Genomic DNA, 15,191 nt, shown 5'->3' on the forward strand with positions numbered 1-15,191 from the left:
GCTTCGATCAATGAAAAACGTGGAAGTGTCAAAAAAAAAATATCTGCCCTTTGTTAAGCTAAAGCAATTGGAAACAGTCTTATGTAAAAAGCAGGATAAGATTGTGTACAATGAATCTTTTCTCAGGATCTCACATGACGAGAGTTTCATGCATTGGAATATCCTTTTGTTAAGCTAAAGCAACAAGGGTGCTTCATTTTTTTGTTCCATAGCCATATTCTTTTTAAGTTGACGAACAAGAACTCGCCTCGCAGCCAATTAGAAACGGCTTGGGTTTCCAATTTAATCTAAATTGATCTGTATTAAGAAAAAAAATCATTTTCATATAGGTGTATTAGTTCCAGTCTGATTTGAATTTCATTAAAAAAAATGATTTTGTTTTGAAGTCGATTTGAGACAATGTCAACCCGATAAAACTTGGTCGAATCGAACAGGATAAAAAAATTGAAAATAATCCATTAGCACAACTTTTTATTTGAATATAATCGAAGCAATCCGTGTATGTAATGATCACTTAGCTTCTAAAGGTGTCGCTATGAACTTAATTGTGTTTAAGCATGTTTCCTGTATAAGCTTGAGTCGATTTTAAAGTAATGATGTTGTTATCTTTATAATTTAATTAAAATATTAAATATATAACTTTATTTATATATATATATATATATATATATATATATATATATATATATATATATATATATATATATAATTGTTATGCTACGAACTCTATTTTACGGATTACTGCGGACTAAATTCCACGTATTTTTTTTTTAATGAAAACTTTTTCTCTTTCTTTGATTTTCCTTCGTTCTCGTCGAACCGAAGCCGCCCCGCATACACGATCGCGCCTGAATCTGACCATGATCTCGACAAAATCTAGTGCGATCGCGGAATCTGGAGCGACCACGGCCGGATTCCGGACGCTATCGCAACTGGACACGATCGCGCCAGATTCCGGCGAGATCGCGGCCGGATTCCGGCACGATAGTGGCCGGAATCGATGGATCCAGGCGGCCGGAGGCCGCCGACGGTGGGCAGGCCGGTTGGCGGCGGGGCGCGAGGGTGGCTGGCGCGAGGAGGTGCGGTGAGCTTCGGTTCGATGAGAACGAAGGAAAATCAAAGAAGAGAAAAAGTTTTCGTTAAAAAAAAATGACGTGGACTTTAGTCCGCAGCAATCCGTAAAATAGGATCCGTAGCATAACAATTCTCTCTCTCTCTCTTTATATATATATATATACACACACACAAAACCGCTCGCCTGCGGTTTAATCCCTGCGGTTTGGTGCGGCTATAATGAGCTGGACGTGCCACGTAAGCAAAAAAAAATAAAAAGAAAAACTAACCATTTCTCCACCTCTCCCGTCGGTTGCTGCTGATTTTCACGGGACATGGCGGATCACCCCTCGACCAGTCGGATTCTGATCACTATGTGGCCGGAATCCGACCACAATCCGACCAGCGATGGCCGGGCGTCCAGCGAAAGGTCGACCGTCATGTGACAATCGATGGTTTGGCGAGGTCGGCAAAGAAGACGAGAAGAGAGGATGATGCCGTGGTTTTTTTTCAAGGCTTTGACGTGGAATGCCAAATCATCTCTACCACATCAAACCGTAAGAAATGCATAGCAGAAGAACATTCCTCTATATAGACCACCCATAAATTTAATAAGAGTATATCAAACCAATGCAATAATACTATACTAGGATGACACTCAGAAATTTTCAACCGTTTAAATTTTACCCTTAAAGTTTTGAAAAACAACCACACACACACAAAACTAAATATTTTTTAAATGTTTATATTTTTAAAAGTTTTTTCATTAAAACCCGTGCGGCCGTGCCCGTGCAAGGTTGAGGTTAGGACCAACTCGATTTAATCCACGTCGAGCCAATTGGCACCTCCTCGTCTCTTCCCCAACTTTAAAACCATCAAAAGCGTAGGCCAAAGCCATGCTTTACACTTTAAAACCATCAAAATCACGCAATTTTTACTCAGTCTCCTTAAGTATCTTCAATCTATCTCAAACTAACATCTTCACTTGCAAAACAATCCTACCCAAATCGTCAATGCCAGTAAACCGATTCACTATCTATTTCCCAAGAAAAGTATTTAAAAACTAAATTTGAATGGACAGATCTGAAGTATTTCAGCAGCCAAAAAGTGTTACTTTGTTCTGTCAAAAGCTCTGTAACAATCACCATACATGGACAGATCTGACGATGTTAACATCGAGGAACTCCCAGCAAAGTTATAGACTCTTTAGGATTACCGATTCTGCAGCCAACAAGTACATTAAAAGAGGTGAATATTTCCTTTATGGTCGTTTCATTGCTGAGCTGCACCATTATACAAGTTTACTGACATAAGATATCTCCTAGTAACCAGTTAACCACGTCGCTGAACTATACCTCAGTACAAGTTGACTGGGGAAAAGAAATGCTGTTGAAGAATAAGTAAGAATATACATCATAATATACACAGAAGGATGCATACCTTCTTTTGCTTTCTGAAATTACCTCCTTTTACATTGGAAAAGAGGAAGATATCAGAAACAAGCTCTGCTTAGGTTCAGTAAAAAACAAATTGAGGGCCGGCGTTATGGCTTTATAATACGTGCTGAATCACAACAGAAAGAAAGAGCATGTCCAGAACAAGCCATTTGGCATGGCGGCATCAGAAGCAACTGCAAAAGTAGGCATTGTTTCTTCAATTGAAGTTTAAGACGATGGTGTCAACATCACATGTGGCTTGCAAGTTCTCAGCTGAGGTCGTGTCAATAGTTATATTGTGCTAATATAACTCAGTAAAGCAGCATAATTAGATTAAACAGTGGTTATACTTCATTCTCCTCGTTAGACAGATCATTAGCATCCTGACTGTTATATTTGCAAGTTCCCAGAGCTTTCTGGATTGCATAATGACACCTGGAAAGATTAGCAATAAAAAACATCAGTTGAACAGATTGGACTTCACTAGCGTGTATAAGTATAAAATTGCAATAATCACATATTAGGTAAAACATATTATGCAGAAACTTGAGCTAGGTTGCGTATGCATTCCACACTAGAAGTCCTCATTGTACTCAGATAAATGCTAGCATGCGACTGAGACCAGTAATACAGTAAGCATGCCTGACACCACGGTCCGATAAAGAAAAACAGTAACATACAACGATGTAGATCCAAATAAGTATACACCTATTTATAAAAGTCTCTATATGTGATCAATAGGAATATAGTTCATCCACTAGGAGTGCCCCTTTCAGAGTTGAACCTTAGAAGATATCATATCATCACCTATAAGGATCAACTAATGCAGGAGATCCCTGCCAGGTAGGATGTATCATTGGTCATCTACACAATTGTACTCTTCCATGGAGAGGAGATTCAAATACCATGATGTCAAAATCGATATAAGTATTGGGATTGGAATACGAAAAAACCAGGTATCTAATGTTTTGGATCCTAGGATCAATGATATCAGAATTGGTAAATATAGAAAGAAATGCTTCAAATTGATTTAATATTTCACTCAATTTGATATTAGTAATAGACAAATAAAAACACACACAATATTAACTTTTAATTTTGCACTAGCTCAAGCAATTAATTTAATGATTAATTAAATTGTCAATTAAATGCACTTACTTTAGTGTCCATAAATTTAATTTATAAACCTTAATTTACCACACTCTTAATAAGCACGTTTTAAATATATTAGGTACTATAACTTTTACATACCATTTAGAATTAGCTTTATTGACAAATTATTTCAAAATGAATCAATTGATGAACATTAATTCTTATTAGTTATTCATATTTACTTTACTATTTCAACTATCTGAATTTACTAATTGATAAAAAAAAAATTAATCAATTAAATGCACTTGTAGAACTACCCTCATCCTTGTTTCTTTCTTACTTTAGTTTAAAAAAAGTTTTTAAAAAAATAGCCAAGAGGTCTCCTTCTTACTTTAGTTTTAAAAAAGTTTTTAAAAAAAATAGCCAAGAGGTCTCCCATTCAATAATGATCAAATCCACTTTCCTAAAAGGAGATTATTGTTGATCAATAGAGATCCACGTAAAAAAATGAAGAATCTGACCCAACAATGGTCCATCCACTCGCATATTGGTTAGCTATGTTACACAATGGTGTACGTATAACTTCTAGTATACTGGTGAACACTATCCAATCAGTTATGATATCATAAATTTAGGTTGTACTTTCTTGTACGGATATTTTTGTATATGGTACATTTCTTTGGAGTGGACAAGGAAAGATTTCCTATGGTACCCTCATAATCTTTCTGAGGAGATCAAACAACGATCATAGAGGTGGAAAGGGGGCTCGGAGTTTGGGGAAAAGGCCAGGGTGGTAATGAGGGAAAGTGAGGAGATTGTGATGATAATTTCCACCTCATTTGTACAGATGAATTTTAGGAAAAGGAAAAGAAATATTTTCTTAGTCTTTCTTTCCCTACCGAACTCTCCCTCTCACAGGATATAACCTTTGTTTGTCTCTCATTATTTCCTTTCTCCTCTTGTTTCATAATCTTAGAAGAACACAGCCATAGGGCAGGGCTAAGAGAAATGAAGTTTGCAATATATATGTTCATCAATTGAATAAACATACTGGATTTAAGGTATTCAGGTTTTGCAACCTAGATCTCTTAATCTCCACCTCATGCACCCACAAATTCGTTGAAAATTCCAATGCATGGCTTCCAATGTGGAAATGGTTTTAGCCATGTCTCACATAAGGATTGCTGAAATTCATTTTCATTGATTCACCTTTACCTGGCATCTATGCTATTGACAGCATCAACAAGCCATGTTATATCCAAATTCTAGGGGTCGGTTAAATGGATCTTATCATTCTCCCTGTAAGACTGTGTAACATTATATCACAAGAAATATCTGAATATTCTTGATCTTTACTTCAACTCTAATTGAGAATTGGAAATATAGTGCAAAGCAATGCCTGCATCTATTTATGAGAAGAATTAAGTGCCAATAGGAGAGCTCCTAGTAAAATTAAATTACTAAGTTAACTACATGGCAAAAAATAAAAAATATTTCATAGTACCTCCACGGTAGATGATCCAGGAACATATAGGGTGAGACAACAATATCCTTGAAACTTTCCCTGTTTGCAAGAAAAGCCTTATAGTCATACTCAGCATCAGTAGTTATCCAGCTTTTCCACATGGGTGAAGTGTTTTTCCGAATTCGGATTATATGAATAACGAGACCTGGTATATAGACCTCAACATATTTTTCCTCCATGTTCTGGACACAGGATACTTGGTCACCCATGAATGAAGATGATCGATCACCACAGTGAAACAAATTTTCAGGACTCTCAAATGGAACTTCTGCACTCAAATGAGAGTGATTGCCCTCCCGAGGAAATTCAGAAGATGATTCATCAAAGATATAAGTTCCATCATGATATAGCTGTTGATCAGTATGACTGTTCCCTGTAACAATAAGCTCTAGTTCTTCAGTAGGTGCGCCATTTATCTGTGATGTTCTTGGAGATGTTTTGTTACCATTAATAAAATGGGATCTAGGACCGTGATTAGGCATAGGCATATCCACCACACAAGAAACTGCTTGACTACAAAGAAAAACACTGCCTTTGATAGTATACTTCAAATGATTCTTTTTAGGCTTACTATCAATTACTGCAATAGTGCCTTCCCCAGGAACTGGAGCAGGAGCAATTCCCTCTTTCTCATCGTCATGTAACCTCTTCAAAGGAAGAATTCTGCTGACAATCTTTGGAATCATCCCTGAATTGGTTAAAGAATCAGTTGAAATAGCACCAATGGCAGCAGCACGAAGTCTGAGGATGGAATTGACAGAAAGCCGTGCAGAAAATTCATCATTGTATACTATGCTGTATAGAATTATCAACATTAAATTCAGAAACTTAAAAAAAAAACTGATTCAATAGTTGTTGTTTATATAATGCATACCAAGTAACAAATTTTGAACACGCCTCGGCTACAACTGAATCAACACAAGGAAGCGGTCCATATGAATACACATGCAAGTTTGGATATCGAGCAAATAACTGCACAGACAATAAGCAGATGAAACTTAGTACTGTGGATGGAAATGGTGAAAATTAAAAGCAAAGCCTAAGTTCTCAATAGGAAAGAGACAAGGCAATCTACAATTATGCTAGTTGAACTTTCAGTTGTGATCCAAATATATTGATAGACATGTATGGATTAAACTACTGTTGGTGCCACTATAGATACGTTTGGAGTTGGCTACATGAATCATCCTCCATTGAGCTCTTAAAATAGTCAACATGGGAACTTATTAATCTACTGAGTACTTTTGAATTAAGTCTAAACATGAATCAAATCAGGTCTAACTCAGAAACATAGAATATGTCTTTGCCCTGGCATGGATCCAATTAGATTTGACAAATCAAGATGCCCTTCATTTTAGGAATATCTACTCTGACAATCAGTTAGCATGTCATCTCTTTATGGTCTAATGAACCATAGGACAAGGTTCATTGGGACTAGATTCTTTCAGTTTAACCACCACTATTGTCTTTTCAATCAAGTTCACCCAAATTAAGTAGTCAAATTCTTATTCTTGTAGGTAAATCAGACACTCTGCAGTTGAATGAAAGGAGTCCGTCTAGCTACTGGCATTATTGACATCAGGTTACTTCTTGCAATTGCGAGGTAGAACAAGTCCAACATAGGACTAGTGTTGTTAACAGCTCAACCTTTTGAACTTGGAGCAACACTCAGATTCATTATTCTCACAAAAGAAAACAAAAATGTGTTCATTTCCTGTCAAAGTATAATAACTGCCCAAGCTCAATAAGTTACAAACGTGCTTAAAAAATAGTTACTAGCTGACTAAGTATTTTAAATCACATACTTGATATAATTATGATAAGCAACAGGAAAAGATTCCTGGAAATGAAGCATGCAACTACTCAATAACTGATTTATGGAGGTAGATCCATTAAATTAGATCTGCGTGCACATGAAAAATAAGAATGCACTTACTCTCAGTCCTAGTACTGCTGCAACAGAACCTCCTAATGAATGCCCTACAATACGAATTTTGTATCCATAGCATTCACATCCTACTCCCACCAAAGAAGCAAGGAATCCAGATTGCTTGGATGGCAAGTCATCTAGTGACAGAAGGATTAAATCAGACAATTGTGTAATGCATAGATTCAAAATTCATGAGACTAAATTGAAGCAAATAAACAGAAATTTTCTGCAATAGCACGACATGTATGGCTAATTCCTTTGGTATATGTTACAATGCAGTCTATGAATATAGCTAATTAACCTCCTGGCTGCACAAGTTTAACTGTCAGTCCTGACCATAATGTCAGACACAAATCAAAACCATATGACTTCCTCCTCCAGTGGTGTTGCTGCTCTACACTCCCCGTAAGCTGCATGTTGCCAGAATCACACTTCATCCAGCCTCATGTGTCACACAGTTATTGTGCAGTGTGACATGCACCCCAGGAACGAGGCTTGCAACATCCAGGCAAAGCCTTCTTAAAACTGACCATCTGTGAGTGACCTTCTTTGCTGCTGCCTCAGATGTAACAGAAACTTCTTTTGCACTACTACCATTGTTGTCATGCCTTTGCAGACCACAACCACTAGTACAAAATTTCCAGTTGCTCCATCCCACCATGCAACTGCCAATCCTACATCCCAGTCCAGATTGCAGAGTTCCTTATCTGCTCCCCATATTCCTCCACTCATGAGCACTCGCATCAGAGAATTATAGGATTCGCATCTCCAACAAACACCAGTTTCTTCCTAATTACTAGCATGTCCCCTCATCTCTTTAGGTAGCACAAATATCAAATATCGACCGACTAAACACAAGTTCTAGGCAGCAAATTTAATTCGCTTTAACATTTTTAATGAAACCAAGCATCAAGGAAAATTTTAAAAATGAGAACGATGGCATTGGAAAGAAAATCCATTTCAAAAAAAGATGCAGCAAATTTCATAACAAGGCCCTAGGCTACCTTTTGACCCCCAAAAAGATGGAATTTCATAAAAAGGGAAACATAAATAGGACTTTGAAATTGTAAGTCCCAATTTTGCAAAATTTTCTCTCGCCTTAACCTCGTGTCTCAAGTTAATGTACTGGCACATTCATATTTTCAATACCAATTTATTCTTCATCTTTCATTTATTTTTTCCTAGAATTCAGGAGATTAGCAATTCTCTTTCTCTTCAAATATTTCTACCCTCTCAAAGTTAATGATAGACTTTTACTTTGCATTACCAGTATATTCTTCTCTCTCATAGTAAAAAAGATTGAAGTTTTTTTATTCCTTTTCTGCAACTCTCCTCTTTTAAGTAGATGTTCAAATTCTGATATCCCTTCTGTCTACAACAATAATTTACTCTCATTACTGATCACAAACTTGAAAGATAGATAAATTATTCACATTCTTTCAGTGCCTTCTCTCTCTTCTTTTGAGTTCATGTCAAAACATGTACTCTTTTCATATTTTCTCTACTGTTGGAGTAAATATTGAATTTTTGCTCATTCTCTCTCCCTGATATTTTCACCATTTCACTGTCAATTGAGAATAGAGATACTAGCCTATATCTCATTTATAATCCATTTTTTTTCTTTATCTTCACAAAATTTCAGATGCTGGCAGCAATTTAAGCGAGTAAAGTTAGAAGCTTAGTGTTCTCTTTTGAACATAGCTATCTTCAACATGAACCCAATAAAACTCTTGACCATGGCACATGCGCTACAAGTCCTCAAAATTATGCTTGATCAATATTTATTTGTTATCTATTTGTGTGTGTAACAAGCTGTACATTAGTAGGTTTCTAAGCTCCAGCCTAAGGGGAAGTGTTGAGAGTTAATAGTTTTGTCCCTATTGGTAATGTTGTCTTTTTAGTGAATAATAATCTCTATTATTTTTTAAAACTATTTTTCCATGCATAATTTGTTATTGTTTGTCATAATGGAATACAACACATTGATTTATTTTTTTTTTTTAACTTAGGGATCTGTCTTTCACAATTTTAGGCAATCCACATCTCATGTGCCAAGGCCTAATTTTAGTTCAATGCCTTATGCTTCACCATGCCCAGAACAGTTCTGAACTTGCACCATACCAATCAAACACTCAATATTTATAGGCACACACTGGCTCCAGCCGATTAATTATTGGGAAAAAAACAATGATACAGCAGTTATATGAATCTAAATTCCAAATTCAGTAAAATATAAATTGAATAAAGAAATACCAATATACTAGCTTGTATCTTCAAGTTGAGTATCAGCATAAAATTTTAAGGAAGCAACATGCTTTAACTCTGACTTACAATTCTAACAAATATCATACTTCTGCTCTGCTTTGATTTGAAATGTAATACGCTTCTAATCCTTTTGCATAGATGGTAATCTATGCCCTTGCTTTACAATTCTACAAATTACTTCAATAGGTCAATTGCCTACCATTGTTAGACTTAAAACTATTATAGAAATTGGACTTTGATTAACTTGGTTCAGAGTTCACACTTCATTGGTTGTAGATCTGATGATGTCTCACATCTCGATCTTTTCTGTGTTGTGTAGTTTGTCTTTAGAACATAAAACCAACTGATACAGGTTATGATGAGTGGACCCGAAAGGTGACATGGTAGCGAGGGTCAAGATGATGGAGCAATCAAAGTCAAAGTGATGTGGTAGTTATACTAGAGAGGGAGCAATATTCCCTCATCTGGCTTTGATTAGGCGCCCAGTAAGGTTCTTAGATTCAACCAGATCAAGTTATAATCCGGACAGAGGGAGATGGTCAGTCCTCAAGCCACACGAACCAGGGAGTTTGATGTCTCGGGGCCAGCCAGATTTTAAGACGATCATGATTGGAGCTGGCCAGTCTTAAGGGCCGACCAGGACGATTGACTCACTCCGCAATAGACCAACTGTTGGGGACAGTAGGTAGATAAACCCGTCCGGTCATAAAGTCAGGCAAACTTATATGCCCCGGCCGTACAAAAAGCCGAGCAGGACAAATACAGTCCAGCCTAATATATTGATCAAGTCTCTCAGAACGAAGTGGCTCTTCTCTAGGTAACTTCTCATACGCTTGGCCAGGTAAAGGGACGACCGGGCATACGACACTTATACTCATATTATTATCGCTTGAACGGAATTCCAGCACAACATATATTATCAAAGGGATTTCCCGGGAGCATGATGCACTCTACCATTCTCCAGCAAATATTTTAATGTTGCGCAAAACATGATTGAGCATTTTAATATGATGCATAACAGTGGAATATCAGAATGCAACTAAACAACTTAATAAAAGCGGTCGACTTAAGGACCGACCGAATTATATTCGGCCAACAACATCATCCTAACAGGGCGGCCGACTTAAGGACCGGCCGAATTATATTCAGCCAACAACATCATCAAAACAGGGTGGTCGGCTTAAGGACCGACTGGATTATATTTAGCCAAACACATTATCCTAACAGGACGGTCGACATAAGGACCGGTCGGATTATATTCAGCCAACGACATCATCTCAATAGGGTAGCCGACTCAAGGACCGACCAAATTATGCTCAGCAGACAATAGCCCGACAACTTGTCATAATAATAACTTTGTGTCATAATAACTTTGTGTCAGAGAATATTCTTCTAGAAACTTCTTCAAGGATCATCGTGTCTCCCATCAGCAGACCAATAATAATAGCATACTCCTTCGACAATCTCGACAATAACAGAAGCTATAAACGACAAAAGGGATATACATGCGGATAAAATAAAGATTCCTCAGACGATTATGATGAATTGCTTAACAAACTCTGACACATTTTGCCACCTCATGATTACGGAGGTTATGTGAAGTGGTATATAAAAGGGGCGTCCTCTCCGTGACAAAGATACACTCACTAACATCTGCAACTCTACTCGTGCATACGTTCTTACTGTTCTTCATCCATTCGGCCGGACTCATACTAACTTGAGCGTCGAAGGGCCTTCGTCAAGGATTCCCCCTGGTTTATAGGTGCTGACGTTTTGTTGGATCGTCTCCTTTTGCGTAGGATCGAAGGAGAAGCTTCTTTTGGAGAGAAAGGTCTTTTGACGGTCAATCATTCGTTCATCGTACCTAGCACGTCATCTCCGCAGATCTCAGACAGATCACCAACCATTGTTAGACTTACACTATTATAGAAATTGGACTTTGATTAACTTGGTTCAAACTTCAGAGTTCACACTTCAGTGGTTGTAGATTTGATGATGTCTCACATCTCCATCTTCTCTCTGTTGTGTAGTTTGTCTTTAGAACATAAAACCTATCATTTTTTTGCAATATATTTTAATTCAACATGGAGAAATCAAAGAATGGCTAAATTATTTAATTTGATTGTTGGACCAGAGCCTAATAGAGTGGAATTGGTAGGTGGCGATAGGTGATAAGAAATCAAGAATAGCCACCTATAATACTCAATATAAGAGCTGTTTGATCTTGGCGCTGACAGTATGCAAGTTAACCATCCAAAATTGGACTGTCCACCAACAGATCACCCATTGGATCAATAGACCTAAAGTAGATAATTAACATCATGTAATTAATTATCCATCTACATTTAAAAACTAACAGTATATCATGCTAAACGAAGATAAGCAATGAAGAGGAATTATTTAATTCCTACATCCCCAAAAAAGCCAAAACTTTATGAGCAGAACAAAGTCAGAGGCCATGAGAAAGTCAACCATTTTAGCTTACGGTAATAAACAATACAAAAAAGGACGCAGGGGAAAATAAGACAAACAGGTGATTACACGACATTTAAATTAATTCTAATTGTAAACAAGAAGTAGAAGTTATATTGTGTGGGAGAAAGACAGTTAACCAAAGATTTAGGAAAATAAATTTGCTAAGCATAGATAAAGCATGACAACAAGTTACTATATTATATCACCTTTTTCATGAGGTTGCCCATCAATCTGCATGAAAAGTTCTCGTGCACACTCAACTATCCCTGAATGACCATAATGTGGGAATGATGAGAGAACACTTTCCTTGATATTTTCAGGAAGTTGGTCGCTACTGAAAATTAAAAGAATATCCCATTCAGTAGCCTAGAAATTATGACTCAAAAATTTATTGCCAATTCAGAGCTGAAGTACAAATCCATGCTAAACAAAGAAGAAAAAATACATATTAAATAGCATGTAAAGTAATTGAGGTCATTAGATCCAACACACAGACATCAACAACGAAAGATCTATCCCATCTATTGGAGTTTATTAACTTTCTATCAAAGCATTCACAGTGACTAACTGGAGTCACTTAAATAACACTATGGGGTGAAGATAAGGAAAGAAATAAAGAATGGACAAACTGATTACGTGTAAGGAAGAATAGAAAATGGGGTGGAAGAAAATAAGTGGAAGACAGGAGAAAAGGGAGAAGTAATTGACTGTACATGCCTATGTGTGACAGAGAGTTATTCATAAATAGTAGGAATATATACTCAATAAACTTTAACTGAAGTACAGATGGACACCCAGACAACAAGGAACATAAAGAGAACTTACTTAATTATTCCATCCAAGTCATCTGTTGAAAGTGTGCAGTTTCTACATAAACCATCTGTTAAAAGATCTTCAGGAGTCTCTGTCCCACGTACTGAAATAACTATAGATTTAAGGTTGTGTATAACAATAACAAAATAAGCAGCCTCACACTTTGTCTGCAAATGAAGAGGAAAACGAATCTGAATGGGAAAATCTAAGATAAAAAACATCTATGATTACATAGTAAAAATTGTAAAAGTGGATTAACTCCAGTAATAACTTGCCCAAACGCAGAGAAACATGAAGAAATAAACTAAAATCTATGTTAGACTAGTACAGAAAAAAAATAGTAACAGATAAGGATGTCATTTGTACTTCTTATATTGAATGATAACTATTTGGATTTTGGAGCATGCTTGAATGATGCTCGATGAAGCATCAATGGATTAACCATCTGTGTGAAAAAAAAAACACAAAATGTTCACAAATCATTATCCTGGTTGTTGAAAAACTTTATTCGAAGAGGATAGCTCTTCTTGCATAGTTGATGATTGATGTACATCAACGCTTCTAGAGCATCTATTGAGCATAATCCTAGAGTTTGTTTTTTCATCTGATATTAAAAGACAATACTATCTTAATTTTTTTGTAAGGATAGCTCCAGTTGTCTGAAGATTTATTTAAAAACACAATGATTTTTTGGAGGTATTGCTTACCATGTCAATTATTTCATCGGATGAACCAGAGGAGTGGGATATTGGCTAGTCGAAAGAAGCAAAAGGAGTGAGAAACACAAATGAGTATGCTCTCAATTCCTTCATATTTTAATCTAGAATTATATCCATTTCACTGTTTATATGTGAAACAAGATTTATATAAGGAAGAGGGCGAGTCACCAGACACTAGATCTTTGGTGTCATCGCAAATGAGATCATACCGAGTTAATAGTTGTAATATATCGGTGCAGGCAGGGACTATCATTGATATAACCAACACTTCAACCATGAACAAATCCTGTCTATATTATCATTAGCAATGAGATACAACTCCATCATCCATGTATTGCCACATGCCATATGCTTCTTTGCAGTTGCATGTTTCAACATTGGGTTTTGAACTTGCTCAAAACAATACTAAAAGCTCATTGTACTATCTCCACAAGCTAACTGGAACAAACAATACTCAAACAAATGGAGTGAACAACAGGCTTGGTTCATGAATTTCAACCTAATCAACTCATAATTATACTAATATAATAGAAGTAGCATATAGAAATCTTACCTGATTAACACGCCCACGACGAAGAGCTTCTGGTGGCATGTTAACATACTTTAGAAAGGCTGCTGCATGACCTCGCCACCAGTTATCACCTTCAAGTTTAGGTCGCCTAGAATGTAGGCAAATAAAATTATTGAATGAATATAAGCTTTTAATGAGAATAAAATAGCATGTCTTACTAGTTAGAAGGAAACAGGGATGGTTCAAATGTTTGATTAAGAAAGGGGAAAAATCTTTGATCAAAGTTCTACATATCTAACCATCTGTTTGGAGTTTTAGAGGGATCTTATATCAAACCCTTCTCTAGAAAGGTTTATAAATAAAACAAATACTGTAGAATGATGTATACTGATCCTCTACACTTTGTCATATTCACTTTTTCTCTTACTGCAGAAAGATACCAATGTCTAAGAAAGCATAAAGTTTAGGTGCATTTCCACAAGAAGCTAGTATCATATATCATCTATATTAGAATTCAGTTTATTTCTAGTGGTCTACTATATAGCTCCTTATATTTGTTAATTGTTTTGGTCAAGATCATGTATAGCTAGAATGATAAAAAGGTGAGACACAAACCTAGTACGGGCCCATGGGCATAAAACTCCTTGTCTGTGCAGCCAGGCGCATGGAAAGAGGATAGGATTTCTTCCAAAATCAAGAAGTGGTCCCTGCAAAAGGATTGTGTCAAACACAAAGGTAGCTTAACTGCTTAAGCAATAAGAACATGTGCAGTTTTTGGAAACATAACTGTATATGAGGCTTCAGCAAACTGATGGAGAGCAGCAGCCTCATGAAGATGAACATCAGGTGCCTCAACAAAGTTGGTGGGTGGCAAAGAAGCTGGTTTATGCTTCTGCAGTAATGCAAGTCCTGTGAAAAAAGTTTGAGAATACAAATATTAAAATGGTTCTGTATCAGACTGCATTTTACAGTTTCAAAAGCATGTAGCAGACTATGTATACTATCTGAACCTAGAAAAACAGAGGGAGTACAACTATGTTGCAATTGAAGTCAGAAGAGGACAAGCATGAAGGGTTACATATGAAACATAATAGGCACATCATTCTGTAATTTCAACATGGATTGAGTTGTTTAGTTTTAATCACAAAATCAAGGGCGAGAGAGGTTTATAACCTGCAGTAGCTTAGATAAAATATAATATATATGCAATGTATGTGTAATGGAGAAAAGTTCTTTGTAGATGATTAATAATTTACAAGCGGAACAGCAAAAAAGTACCAGCAGAAAAGCCTGTAGAAGCTTCAGCACACTCGTTATCATTGATTGTTCCATCTACAAAATCATTTTACTTAATAGTGTGACAAACATGTCC

General features: G+C 36.5%; 1 protein-coding gene across 5 annotated transcripts in view; it reads right to left on the minus strand.

Annotated features, from left to right (window-relative positions):
• Positions 1-2,063: 2,063 nt before the first annotated feature.
• Positions 2,064-15,191, minus strand: part of LOC121976512 — a 31,914-nt gene continuing 18,786 nt past the window's right edge. For 2 of the 5 annotated variants that reach the window (XM_042528699.1, XM_042528698.1), the window contains exons 5-13: positions 14,607-14,728; positions 14,435-14,526; positions 13,862-13,967; positions 12,602-12,756; positions 11,983-12,110; positions 7,043-7,173; positions 5,981-6,078; positions 5,086-5,901; positions 2,064-2,924 (exon numbers count right to left, since the gene is read on the minus strand). In XM_042528699.1, the coding sequence (XP_042384633.1) occupies positions 2,834-2,924; positions 5,086-5,901; positions 5,981-6,078; positions 7,043-7,173; positions 11,983-12,110; positions 12,602-12,756; positions 13,862-13,967; positions 14,435-14,526; positions 14,607-14,728 (1,739 nt within the window). In that variant the 3' untranslated portion in view covers positions 2,064-2,833. The remainder of the gene's footprint in view (positions 2,925-5,085; positions 5,902-5,980; positions 6,079-7,042; positions 7,174-11,982; positions 12,111-12,601; positions 12,757-13,861; positions 13,968-14,434; positions 14,527-14,606; positions 14,729-15,191) is intronic. The other 3 variants (XR_006110648.1, XR_006110647.1, XR_006110646.1) reach the window with 3 other exon arrangements.

The sequence above is a fragment of the Zingiber officinale genome, chromosome 4B (genome assembly GCF_018446385.1).
Source record: "Zingiber officinale cultivar Zhangliang chromosome 4B, Zo_v1.1, whole genome shotgun sequence".
Lineage (NCBI taxonomy): Eukaryota > Viridiplantae > Streptophyta > Magnoliopsida > Zingiberales > Zingiberaceae > Zingiber > Zingiber officinale.